The sequence below is a fragment of the Leucoraja erinacea genome, chromosome 2, assembly GCF_028641065.1.
Source record: "Leucoraja erinacea ecotype New England chromosome 2, Leri_hhj_1, whole genome shotgun sequence".
Taxonomy (NCBI): Eukaryota; Metazoa; Chordata; class Chondrichthyes; order Rajiformes; family Rajidae; genus Leucoraja; species Leucoraja erinaceus.
The window spans coordinates 7,353,337-7,367,746 of NC_073378.1; the positions used below are offsets into that span (position 1 = coordinate 7,353,337).

Below are 14,410 nucleotides of genomic sequence, written 5' to 3' on the forward strand. Positions count from 1 at the left end.
GTATATTGATTTTAGATAAAATGCTACCACTTACGGCTGTGATTTTTGGCCATCTTACTCAGTCTCCCCCACCCCTCCGCTGAGCAGGTGCAGAGAATTCTTCCCATCAATGAAAAATAAAAGTGTTATTAGTGTTTAAAAAATGTTGAGAATCTCTCTCCTGTCAATCACACCATGAAAGTCACACCTTTTCTGGTGGGAGGGGAGGGGGTCATAAAACCCGGAAGTGTGGGTGTGGCTCAGTCTCTGAATGATGGGGAGGGGAGTGGTCATGACTCTGAGCTGTGAATCAACTGAACACACTGAATGTCTACTGAACTGTGAGTTTGTTGTTTTGTGTGGTTTTATGGTGGTTTCACCCTGCATGAAATGGTATGAAATTGCACTGAATTTGGTGGCCTTGCACCCTGCTTGAAATGGTAGGAACATGGATTTGAATTCGATGGCCTTGCACCCTGCTTGAAATGGAATTTCAAGGAATAGTCATGAGTCAACTGCCAGCCCACCAGCCGTGAGTGAGCTGCCAGCAGATCAGGCTTGAGGGACTGAGCTGCCACCCCAAGAACCCATACCAGCACTCCAGAAATCCCCCCATTGGCCATCAATATTGGAATTGGTGGAGGGTGGAATATTGCGTTGTGGGACCAACCCTCCCGTGTGAACATGGGACCCAATGGGGGGGGGGGGGGGGTAACGGCCATAGTGGGACTGGGGCAGTGCCAGGCTGGGCGAAGGCTAAGGCATATTCCACTGACAGGAAAGTGCCTAACCTTAACCCTAACCTTAACTCGCCCCTCCCTTCCAGAGCTGCCTACGGCTGGAGCGGCTTTGGGACCGGCATCGGGCTCTGTACGTATGGCCACTCCGCACGTCCACCTCGGCCAGCATGGATCATCGTGGTGATGATGGTGGGGAGCAGCACTGCCCAGCACGCCATCCGGGCCGCCTTTAGCACCCCCATAGCGCCGGCTCTGTCAGTCCGCCCACTCACTCGCAGCAACACCGGCCCACCTACAGCCCGACCGACCCCTCGCAACACCCACCGGCGGTCCGACAGCCCGACCGATCCTACACACCATCCATTGGTCTACGACTGCCCGACCAACAGACTGATCGACTGACTGAATACCCGACTGTCTGACTGACCGACCTAACCCTAGCTCTACATTTGTTTAGCAGTTTACATCATAACTTTATAAAGATAAATCAATTGAAAAACAAAATTATCAGCAAAGTTTGCATTATCTTGATTCCTTGGAAACCTTGCTATTGTTTTGTAATTAGGAGACAGCCATGATCCTAGGGTCCATCTTAAAACAAAGTGCGGGATTGGTCAATTTGCGTCCGACCTCAATGTCAAACGTGCATTGATTGGACAATTACTACTCGGAAAATTGGAGGTTTTTCTCATATTTTTAAAAGATGTGCAGGTTTTGTTCTTGACGAGTTTCAGATATGATTTATATAATAATTTTGCACCATATGTTAAAAATTCAGATATTTCCGTCAGTTGGGTCACAAACATGAACGAACAAGCTCCTCGGCCCACAGCCCAATTGAAGAGAAGTGTGAATTTTAGATCTCGCTTGTATCCATTGGCTCCGCGCCTAGATTTCCCCTCTGATCTTCGATTCATAGAATGACCATGTCAGATTGTTCCTTGAAGGTCTAGTTACAGGTAGATACAGTGGTCAAAAAGGCTCTTGACACATTGGTCTTCATCAGTCAGAGTATTGAGTATAGAAGTTGGGTGGTCATGGGAGGAGACATTGGTGAGACCGCATTTAGATTATTGTGTTTGGTTCCGGGCAACATGTTATAGGAGAGATATTGTCAAGCTTGAAAGGATTCAGTGAAGATTTATGGGGATGTTGCCAGGACAAGAGGGTGTGAGCTATAGGGAGAGGTTGAGTAGGCTGGGTCTCTATTCCTTGGAGTGCAGGAGGATGATGGGTGATCTTATAGAGGTGTATAAAATCATGAGAGGAATAGATCGGGTAGAGGCACAGAATCTCTTGCCCAGAGTAGGGGAAGCGAGGACCAGAGGACAAAGGTTCAAGGTGAAGGGGAAATATTTCATAGGAATCTGAGGGGTAACTTTTTCACACAAAGGGTGGTGGGTGAATGTAACAAGCTGCCAGAGGAGGCAGTTGAGGCTGGGACTATCCCATCGATTAAGAAACAGTTAGTCAGGTACATGGATAGGATAGGTTTGGAGGGATATGGTCCAAGCGCAGGCAGGTGGGACTAGTGTAGCTGGGACATTGTTGGCCTGTGTGGACAAGTTGGGTCGAAGGGCCTGTTTCCACACTGTATCACTCTATAACTCTATCGTCACTTGATAGCTGTCCCAATATTAACTCCAGTGTTTGTGAGGAGGGCTTTGCATGGCTGACTAGCCGGAGGTGGCTTGGAGTGCTCAGATTTAGAGTCGGGGTTAATGCGAGGTGAATCATCCGACTTTATTCTTTAGCCATTTCAATGTTGCAGCTATGGTACAACTGAGTGGCTTGCTGGACAATTTCACTGGGCACTTAAAAGACCTTGGTATCAGGAGCCACTTGTACACCAATCCATATAAAGATGGCAGATTTCCTCCACTGAATGGCATTTGTCGAGCAGTTGAATTATTCTGACATTCCTGTAATTTTGTGATTATCATTGCTCATGACTAGTTTGTTTATTTTTAATTTCCAGATTACTAATTCAATTTAAAACGGCTGCCAACTTGAGCTCTGTCCTTTGGATAGTTTGTCAAAGGATCTGGATGACTTCTAGTAGTTTAATCATAGAAACATAGACAATAGGTGGAGGAGTAGGTCATTCGGCCCTTCGAGCCGTAACTGCCATTCAATATGATCATGGCTGATCATCCAACTCAGTATCCCGTACCTGTCTTCTCTCCATACCCCCTCATCCCTTTAGCCACAAGGGCCACATCTAACTCCCTCTTAAATATAGCCAATGAACTGGCCTCAACTACCTTTTGTAGCAGAGAATTCCACAGATTCACCACTCTCGGTGTGAAAAATGTTTTTCTCATCTCGGTCCTAAAAGATTCCCCCCTAATCCTTAAACTGTGACCCCTTGTTCTGGACTTCCCCCAACATCGGGAACAATCTTCCTGCATCTAGCCTGTCCAACCCCTTAAGAATTTTGTAAGTTTCTATAAGATCCCCTCTCAATTTTCTAAATTCTTGTGAGTACAAGCCGAGTCTTTCCAGTCTTTCTTCATGTTTGCCCTTTCTGGTTTTAAGCATCCGATCATAATTTGGTGATGAACTGCTGTGGAAAGGACCAAGCAATTTGTTTGATGGGGAAGTGCTGCGTTATCGAATCGAGTCGTTGTCAAGGTACCTTTGCCCTACATACTTTTGTGATATTGTCTGTGCCTGATGTTTATGCTGGGTCCTTCAGAGGGAAAGTCCTGCACTTCTCAGCACCAGCATGCAGGTTCTTGAGCCTTCGGCTGATTGTTTTCCATTCTACGACCAGTTCATCTCAAGCTTTTACAGAGAGCAAGATTGTTTCATCTTGCTTCGTGTTGATTCCGTTCACTCGTTAGCATTTAGTAAGGCTGGCCACTTCCTTTCACGGTTTCCTCTTTCTCCAAGGGAGGAGGGTTCTCAGGTAGTTGTGACAGAGTGTGCAAGATCTCTGACTGAAGGAAATCACTTGCTTGCGATTCTGCAGGCATGAGAGCATCAGACTGGGTGGCTGAGCACAAGCAGCAGCTGAAGGACTGAGACGATGTAGATAGATCCGAGGCGAGAGCAGCAGGGGATTTTATTTTTTTTCCATGCCTTCGGGTAAAATGTCAGTGATCGATTCTGCAGTACACTATCCTTGCTCATGTGGTGCTCAAAGCTGTGATCACTTCAAAGGATACAGCGTTGTGGTGGTGAACCGTTATGGACAAGTCGGATTTTTTCACCATTATTTTCAATGCTGCTGCGTGATCTGGCACTGGGTATGTACTTTGTTCAATTATCTGTAAGTGCAGTGTCACACAGTTAAGTTAATCACATTGCTGAGGGAGCTTCATTATCATTTCAAATAAACCATCTTTAACCATGGCAAACAGTGATGATTCTTTGTTCATCTTTCTGTTCTCACAAAAGGTCATGCTTGCCTGCTGGTACTGAGTACTGTAAAATATGCCCCCATCCCTTTCAACAGCTTGCTTCCTGTGTATGATCTGAAGGATTTTGTTCATTTATTTGTCGTGTTGCAGGCTGTGCTGTGCATGCAAACTGTTCATGCGTGCATGTAAACGGCCCTTGAATTTTCAGGGTTTATTTCCGACTAATGTTTTGCTTAAAGTAAATGGCCCATGTCTGAATTTTTCAAACTTGGATCGCAAATATAAGAACTCGCCTCAAATGGGTAGATAATTTGCATAACGAGTAGATAAATACCGAGATCATTTGACTGTGTGAAGTGAAACATCGTGTTTTTAAAATGGGACAGATTTTGAGATCTTAAATATTCGCTGGCGTGTAAAACGGCCCGATTGGTAAAGAATAAATGGCTGAGAAGATCGCTAACATTTGGTCTAGCAATGCCATGGAGATCTGACCTATTTCAAATTCGTAGGAACATTTTTAATCTTTTGTCTATGGTCAGCAATAGGTCACAGCAGTTTGTTTTCATTGCTCAAGGCTGCCTTCTACATAATGTTAAATGAACACGTGTTGAGGTGGCAGTTCTCAGTGGTGGTGTCTTCCTGGTATCCTAAGTGGGAGGATGCATTCAGAGATGAGGTTCATGCTCCTGGCCTGCTAATTACTTATTGTAACAATAAGGAAGGTTTAATATCTGGTTTATGACTGGATTTTTACCAGGCAGGGAATCAAAGCAGATATCTGAAAAGAATACTTTAAGTGTGAAGAAAGTCAGAAATACTTATACCTTTGTATTATACATTAAGGCAATTTGGTGAATAATGTGCTGAGTCACTGTGGCAATAAAGAAAACATGGCAGCCAACTTGCACATTGCAACATCCCACAAATGGCAATGAATGTACATTAAAAAAGCTGGAGAAACTCAGCGGGTGCAGCAGCATCTATGGCAATGAATGTTTGTTATAATACTGATTTAGGGGTATGTTTTGAGACCTCCCTTGTTCTACAAAATAACTGTGTTTGAGCATCTTTTCACTGAAGGCCTTGCTGCCTCGCATCAGCTTCTCCAAAGTAGCACCCACATAATTACAGCACTCGGTACCCGAGTGTTGTACCAGCTCAGTGAAGCGATTCACCACAAGGGCTGTACGGTGGTGCAGTGCTAGAGTTGCTGCCGTATTGGTTTAGTGTATTGTCACGTGTACCGAGGTACAGAACTCGCAGAACTGGGTCTCTGCGCATCCCTCTGCAATTGGATCCTCGACTTCCTCATTCACAGACCACAGTCTGTTCGTATTGGTGGAAATGTGTCAGCCTCAATAACAATCAGCACGGGAGCACCTCAAGGCTGCGTGCTCAGCCCCCTGCTGTACTCACTCTATACCCATGACTGCGTAGCCGGTCACAGTGCGAACTCCATCATCAAGTTCGCTGATGACACCACTACAGGGTGATTTCACCAAATGTCAAATGAGCGTAGATCCCCCCTCACGTGACCGAAAATTTTAACTGGAGGACATATGTCACTTCGGCACATGTTAGTGAATGGGGAAACACGCACTTTTCCACCTGTTAAAAACATGGAAAACGGACGATTTTTGAGCTGATATTTTCTGTGCTAGTCGGGGTGACCGTGAAGCACAGCGACCTAAATTTTCAGGCAAAAAAAAAGATAGAAAGTAAGGTAATTACAAGAGGGAACTGAAGGTGGAAAACAGCGGAAGTGAACAGCCGACATTTGCCGTGGAGATTTAAAGATCCAAAATATCGGGAATTATCGCGTTTGCTTGCTGAATTTCATCAAAAGTAAGGCATTATTAACAGTTCCCTCTTGTAATTACCTTACTTTCTATCTTTTTTTTGGCCTGAAAATTTAGTTCGCTGTGCTTCACGGTCACCCCGACTAGCACAGAAAATCTCAGCTAAATAAATCGTCCGTTTTCCATGTTTTTAACGGGTGGGAAAGTGCGTGTTTCCCCATTCACTTACATGTACCGAAGTGACATATGTCCTCCAGTTAAAATTTTCGGTCACGTGAGGGGGGATCTACGCTCATTTGACATTTGGTGAAATCACCCTATTGTGGGGCGTATCACTGATGTGGATGAGTCAGAATACAGAAGAGAGATCGAGCAACTGTCCATATGGTGCCAGCGCAATAACCTGGCCCTCAACACCAGCAAAACCAAGGAACTGAATGTGGACTTTGGAAGGAGTAGGAGGGGGACCCACAGCCCCATTTATATCAACGGGTCGATGGTTGAAAGGGTCAAGAGTTTCAAATTCCTGGGCGTGCATATCTCTGAAGATCTTTCCTGGTCCGAGAACACTGATGCAATTATCAAGAGAGCTCATCAGCGCCTCTACTTCCTGAGAAGATTACGGAGAGTCGGTTTGTCAAGGAGGACTCTCTCTAACTTCTACAGGTGCACAGTAGAGAGCATACTGACCGGTTGCATCGTGGCTTGGTTCGGCAATTTGAGCGCCCTGGAGAGGAAAAGACTACAAAAAGTATTAAACACTGCCCAGTCCATCATCGGCTCTGACCTTCCTTCCATCGAGGGGATTTATCGCAGTCGCTGCCTCAAAAAGGCTGGCAGTATCATCAAAGACCCACACCATCCTGGCCACACACTCATCTCCCTGCTACCTTCAGGTAGAAGGTACAGGAGCCTGAAGACAGCAACAGCCAGGTACAGGAATAGCTACTTCCACACAGCCATCAGGTTATTAAACCTGGCTCGGACAAAACTCTGATTATTAATAACCCATTTTCTGTTATTTATTTGCACAGTTTATTTATTCATGTGTGTATATATTTATATAATGGTATATGGACACATTTATCTGTTTTGTAGTAAATGTCTACTATGTTCTGTTGTGCTGAAGCAAAGCAAGAATTTCATTGTCCTATACAGGGACACATGACAATAAACTCACTTGAACATGAACTTGAGCTTTTATTGTTGCGTGCTAACCAGTCAGCAGAAAGACAATGCATGATTACAATCGATCCATTCACAGTGTATAGATAAATGATAAGGGGATAACATTTAGTGCTATGCAAAGCCAGCAAAGTCCGATCAAGGGTAGTCTGAGCGTCACTAAAGACGTAGATAGTAGTTCAGCACTGCTCTCTGGTTGTGGTAGGATGATTCAGTTTCCTGATCGCAGCTGGGAAGAAACTGTCCCCGAAACTGGTGCGCATTTTCACACTTCTATACCTTTTTCCTGATGGGAGGGGAGAGAAGAGAGAGTGGCCAGCATGAGACTCGCCCTTGATTCTGCTGCTGGCCTTGCGGAGGCAGCGTGAGGTATAAATGGAGGCAATGGAAGGGAGGTTGGTTTGTGTGATGGTCTGGGCTGCGCCCACATTTCGCTGCAATTTCTTGTGTTCTAGGATGGAGTTGTTCCCAAACCAAGCTGTGATGCATCCTGATCAAATGCTTCCTATGGTGCATCTGTAGAAGTTGGTGAGAGTTGTAAGGGATATGCTGAACTATCTAAGCCTTCTAAGGAAGTAGAGGCGTTGGTGTGCTCCTCTAAGGAATAGAGGCATTGCCGTTACAATGCCAGGGACCCAGGTTTGATCCTGACTATGGATCTCCGAAGATTTCTCCTGGTCCCAGAACACTGTGCAATCATAAAGAAAGCACATCAGCACCTCTACTTCCTGAGAAGATTACGGAGAGTCGGTTTGTCAAGGAGGAATCTCTCGAACTTCATGTAAGCATTGCTTTCCCACTCTCTCTGACCCTCCCCTACCCTAGTTCTCCAACTAGTTTCACTGTCAGTGAAGAATGCGAATGGCAACTGCAGGCAGTGAAGAAAGCGAATGGAATGTTGGCCTTCATAACAAGAAGAGTTGAGTATAGGAGCAAAGAGGTCCTCTTGTACCTAGTGAGACCACACCTGGAATATTGTGTGCAGTTTTGGTCTCCAAATTTGACGAAGGACTTTCTATCTGTTGAGGGAGTGCAGCATAGGTTCACTAGGTTAATTCCCAGGGTGGTGGGGCTGTCATATGCTGAGAGAATGGAGCGGCTGGGCTTGTATACTCTGGAATTTAGAAGGATGAGAGGGAATCTTGTTGAAACATATAAGATTATTCAGGGTTTGGACACGCTAGATGCAGGAAAAATGTTTCTGATGTTGGGGTAGTCCAGAACCAGGGGTCACAGTTTAGGAGTAAGGGGTAAGCCATTTAGAATGGAGATGAGGAAAAACATTTTCATACAGAGAGTTGTGAGTCTGTGGAATTCTCTGCCTCAGAAGACGGTGGAGGCCAGTTCTCTGGATACTTTCAAGAGATAGTTAGATAGACCTTGTAAAGATAGTGGTCAGGGGATATGGGGAGAAGGCAGGAACGGGGTATGTTGATTGGGGATGATCAGCCACGATCACATTGAATGGCGGTGCTGGCTCGAAGGGCAGAATGGCCTCCTCCTGCACCTATTGTCTATTGTCCTCCTGATTAACTTTACTGTTTGTATGCCTCATTGTCACCTTCCCCTCAGCCAACAAGTTCCTTTTAACACCTTGCCTTTCCATACTTCTAATTTCTCTCTCCCCTGACTCTCACTCTGAAGAAGGGTCTCAACCTGAAACGTCACCCATTCCTGCTCTCCATACCTGCTGCTTGTCCCGCTGAGTTACTCCAGCACTTTGTGTCTGCCTTTTGTTTTAATGAAGATTGGCAAAGATAATATCCTCGGCTATATTTAAGAGGGAGTTAGATGTGGCCCTTGTGGCTAAGGGGATCAGAGGGTATGGAGAGAAGGCAGGTACGGGATACTGAGTTGGATGATCAGCCATGATCATATTGAATGGCGGTGCAGGCTCAAAGGGCCGAATGGCCTACTCCTGCACCTAATTTCTATGTTTCTATAATTACAAATGCTGAAGATCACTCAACATTGTTCAGTTCATTCATCCAGAAATTCTTCACTCTCTTCCCTATGTTTTATCCACGTGTTTCCTAAATGCCTGTGGAGGTCATGCCTCCACCATTATAAGATCCGATCAATCTCTGTATGCGGAACTCCCAGATATCATTTGTCAAGTAACCTTTTATCGTATTGAATCTATTCCCCACTCCAATTTAAATATTGCTAACATTTCAGTTTGATTGATTGAAAGATACAGCATGGAAACGGGCCCTCTGACCCACTGAATCCAAGCCAAACATCGATCACCCGTTCAAACTAGTTCTGTGATTTCCCGCACGCATTAGGGACAATTTATTTATTTATTTATTTATTTATTTAAAAAAAAAAATTTTATTAGAAGTACGGTAAATTACAATACTACACAACACATATGTCTTAATACATTTTTTGTACCGCTTCATTTTTTTTTGAGCTTTAAGAAAAAGGTAGAAGTAAGGAAAGTAAAAGAAAGTGCGCGAGAGTCGTGAAGTGCAAGAGTGTTGGGAAAAGAAAGCCCCTTAGAAAAGAAGTTAGAGAAGGAATCTAAAGTGAGAAAATAGACATTAGTCAAGAAAGAAAGAGAAAATTGAAACTATTTCCCGCTCTATTATAATATTTAAATTTCTCCGATTGATTGAAAGATACACTACGGGCCCTCTGAAGTCTGTTTTTGTTGTTTTACCTCCCGTTACCAGGTCCTGATACCACTTATTTGTTTATTTGTTTATTTAAATTACTATTGCACCTCATACTTGTAATAGGTCCAGAAACATAGACCACGTCTTTTGGAATTGGTCTGCTTTACCTGCTAAGAGGAATCTCATCTCTTCCAGATGTAATGTTTCAAACATATTTGATATCCACATTTTTATTGTTGGTGTCGGCGCATTTTTCCAGAATTTAAGTATAAGCTTTTTTCCCATTATTAGCCCGTAATTAAATAAAATTAGGGACAATTTATAGGGGCTAATTAACCTACGAACTCTCACGTATTTGGGATGTGGGAAACATCAGGGCACCTGGAGGTAACCAGGGCACCTGTCGGCAGGTAGGACTGGTCACAGGGGAGAACATGCAGACTCCACTCATCCAGCACCCAAGGTCAGGATCGAACCGGGTCTCCTTTAACGTGAGACGGCAGTCCTACCAGCCACGTCACTGTGCCGTCCTAATTTTCCCAATTCTTTTCTGGTAAATACAAAATAACTTTGGTTATTGTGATCGCCTTGGTGTCTCTGCAGCATGTGAATGGCTCAATTTATTCAATGTACAGAATACAAGTGGATCCATTTATTGAGCACCACCAGGTATTTGGGTTTGAGAAAATCTTATACAGTTTCGAAGTTAAAATGCTACAGCTGCGGGAAATCTGAAATGATAACAAAAATGTTGGTAGTCCCGAGCACAACATTCAGTTTCGGCGGGGAGAGGAACAGTTAGTAAAGTTGGAAATCAAGCATATTTTGGTTTGCAATGAAGGGGAAATGTGGTGAGAAAAAGGAAAATGGTACCATTACGATACGATAGAACTTTATTTATCCACAGTATTCTTTGCTGGAAAGCTGAAATAAAAAGGAATTCTGAAAGAAATCAAAAAAGATTGCTGATGTTGGGATCTAGAACAAAAAAACGTCAGGTCAGCGTCTCAACCCGAAACGTCCTGACTTGAAACGTCACCTATCCATGTCCTCCACAGATGCTGCCTGACCCGCTGAGTTACTCCAGCACTTACAAGATTACAGCATCTGCAGTTCCACGCGTCTCCAGGGACTCTGGAGTTTGACTCTGATACATTGGTGCCAAGATCCATTTTGCACCTTTGTATGTACACAAAAATGCTGGAAAAACGCAGCAGCATCTATGGAGCGAAGGAAATAGGCAACGTTTCGAGCCAAAACCCTTCTTCAGACTGATGGGGGGGGAGGGAGGGGGGGGCGGGGAGATGAAAGGAAAAAGGAGGAGGAGGAGCCCGAGGGCTGAGGGAGAGATAGGAAGGGGAGGAGACAGCAAGGACTAACAGAATTGGGAGAATTCAATGTTCATACCACCAGGATGCAGACTTCCCAAGCGGAATATGAGGTGCTGTTCCTATAATTTCCGGTGTTGCTCAATCTGGCCGTGGAGGAGGCCCAGGACAGAGAGGTCGGATACGGAATGGGAGGGGGAGTTGAAGTGCTGAGCCACCGGGAGGTCAGGTTGGTTAATGCGGACCGAGCGGTGGTGTTCGGCGAAACGATCGCCAAGCCTATGCTTGGTCTCACCGATATAGATCAGCTGACATCTAGAGCATCTAGAATACACATTTGTATTATTTCCTTTTAAAATCTCCGTAATCTAGAGTCTCTTTAAACATGCACCACTTACATTTTTGCAGGTCACAATACGAATCTTCAGACATTGCAATTTGAGACAGGAAGCAAACTGGTTTTAAGTTCTAGGAAGGAGGCTAGGTGAACAATTTCAAAAATAACCACAAGGATCAGATTGCTACAGTTCCTTCGCACAAATAGGTTGGTTTAATTGTTTGTACCAGTTGCGTACTTTGCAGCTATATTATTCCTGAATTTGTGTTGGTGATTAACCCAGGAGAAAATTCATGGGAGACCTTTATTGCGGGATGCTTGGTCTGTATTTGAATGGTTTTGCTGTTTTGCACATAAACTGGGGGGGAGAATTTTTTTCACATTTAACAATATAACACATGAATGCCCCCCATCAAGAATGTACAGTGCCCTCCATAATGTATGGGACAAAGACCCAGCAATTATTTATTTGCCTCTGTACTCCACAATTTGAGATTTGTAATAGAAAAAAAATCACATGTGGTTCAAATGCACATTGTCAGATTTTATTAAAGGCCATTTTGAAACATTTTGGTTTCACCATGTAGAAATTACAGCGGTGTTTATACACGGTATCATAACTGTTGTGATATTACAGGAAGTGTGCAATGAACATTTTGAAATTTGCAAAATAATCACCAAATGCAAACTACAAGATTGCTCTGCCTATTTTTAAACCGATTTGAGATTGCCGTAAAAAATACCTTTTCCTCCTTTTCCTGCATTAGTTTGCCAAGTGTAAATGATGATTGCGATACTGCTCATTGCAACCCTGGGTTGAACTCTTGAATAAGCAGAGGACAACGACACTCATAAATGTTCCACATAGGAACTTTTGAGAAATGATTGAAGTCTAAAATATCCCACTGTTGTGGCTGCATGGTGGATCATCTTGAACGTTCATCAAGAGGGGAGGGGCGGCATGGTGGCGCAGTGGTAGAGTTGCTGCCTTGCAGCGCCAGAGACCCGGGTTCCATCCCGACTACGGGTGCTGCCTGTACGGAGTTTGTACGTTCTCCCGTGATCGTGTGGGTTTTCTCCAAGATCTTTGGTTTCCTCCCATACTCCAAAGGCATACAGGTATGTAGGTAAATTGGCTTGGTAAATGTAAAAAGTGTCCTTAGTGTGTGCAGGATAGTGTTAATATCGCTGGTTGGCACGGTCCCGGTGGACTGAAGGGCCTATTTCCGCACTGTATCTCTAAACTAAAGTAAACTTCGACATCCCCACCCCTCCCAAATATCTGACTGCCATCATTCATATGGATAAAGGCAAAGCCTAAAGCAGGCAAGGCCATTGTAGTGGGAGACTCCATCGTGAGAGGTACGGACAGGGGTTTCTGCGGCAACAGACGGGATGCGAGGATGGTGTGCTGCCTTCCCGGTGCCAGGATCCAGGATGTCACGGACAGAGTGCAGAAAATCCTCAAAGGCGAAGGTGAACATCCGGAAGTGGTAGTGCATGACGGCACAAACGATGCCGGAAAAAAGGGGATGAATATTCTGCAGCGTGACTTTAGAGAGCTCGGAAAAATGCTGAAAAGCAGGACCTCCAGGGTTGTTATCTCCGGTTTGCTTCCAGTTCCCCGTGCTAACGAGAGCAGGAACAGGGAGATACTGGACCTGAACGTGTGGCTGAGGAACTGGTGCGCAGGGCAGGGATTTAGATTCTAAGATCAATATGATCTGTTTTGAGGTAAGGGGGAACTGTACAAAAGGGACGGATTGCATCTTAACAGGTGTGGGACCAGCATTCTGGCAGGCAGGTTTGCCACTGCTACACCTGTGGCTTTAAACTGAATAAGGGGGGTGGGGTGTTGAATGGGATAGTGGAGGATGGAGTTAAAGGGAAAGGGTTTCTTAAATGTGTGAGCGTAGAGACCGAGGGGTGTAAAATGAGGGTAGAAGAAATAGGTAGCAAGGTGAAAAGTAAAAGTGGCAGGCAGACAAAACTAGGGCAAAAATCAAAAAGGGCCACTTTTCAACATAATTGTATAAGGGGTAAGAGTGTTGTAAAAACAAGCCTGACGGCTTTGTGTCTCAATGCAAGGAGCATTCGTAATAAGGTGGATGAGTTGAATGTGCAGATAGCTATTGATGACTATGATATAGTTGGGATCACGGAGACATGGCTCCAGGGTGACCAAGGCTGGGAGCTGAACATCCAGGGATATTCAATATTCAGGAGGGATAGACAGAAAGGAAAAGGAGGTGGGGTAGCGTTACTGATTAGAGAGGGGATTAATGCAATGGAAAGGAAGGACATTAGTTTGGAGGATGTGGAATCGGTATGGGTAGAGCTGCGAAACACTAAGGGGCAGAAAACGCTCGTGGGTGTTGTGTACAAGCCACCTAACAGTAGTAGTGAAGTTGGAGATGGTATCAAACAGGAAATTAGAAATGCGTGCGACAAAGGCAAAACAGTTATAATGGGTGACTTCAATCTACATATAGATTGGGTGAATCAAATTGGCAGGGGTGCTGAGGAAGAGGATTTCTTGGAATGTATGCGGGATAGTTATCTAAATCAACATGTAGAGGAACCAACGAGAGAGCAGGCTATTTTAGACTGGGTATTGAGTAATGAGGAAGGGTTAGTTAGCAATCTTGTTGTACGTGCCCCCTTGCGCAAGAGTGACCATAATATGATTGAGTTCTTCATTAGGATGGAGAGTGACATTGTTAATTCAGAAACAATGGTTCTGAACTTAAAGAAATGTAACTTTGAGGGTATGAGACGTGAATTGGCCAAGATTGACTGGCAATTAATTCTAAAAGAGTTGACGGTGGATATGCAATGGAAGACATTTAAAGGCTGCATGGATGAACTACAAAAATTGTTCATACCAGTTTGGCAAAAGAATAAATCAGGGAAGGTAGTACATCCATGGATAACAAGGGAAATCAGGGATAGTATCAAAGCGAAGGATGATGCGTACAAATTAGCCAGAAAAAGCAGCATACCGGAGGACTGGGAGAAATTCAAAGACCAGCAGAGGAGGACAAAGGGCTTAA

At 44.4% G+C, this 14,410-nt stretch overlaps 1 protein-coding gene across 7 annotated transcripts in view; it reads left to right on the forward strand.

Annotated features, from left to right (window-relative positions):
- zdhhc11 (zinc finger DHHC-type containing 11) overlaps positions 1-14,410 on the forward strand; it is a 216,467-nt gene that overhangs the window by 97,176 nt on the left and 104,881 nt on the right. The window contains exon 1 of one of the 7 annotated variants that reach the window (XM_055651413.1): positions 2,941-3,970. The exons of the other annotated variants lie outside the window; for them this stretch is intronic. Within the exon in view, the coding sequence (XP_055507388.1) occupies positions 3,800-3,970 (171 nt within the window). The 5' untranslated portion in view covers positions 2,941-3,799. Of the gene's footprint in view, positions 1-2,940; positions 3,971-14,410 lie in introns of those variants that run through there. 7 annotated transcript variants of the gene reach the window in all.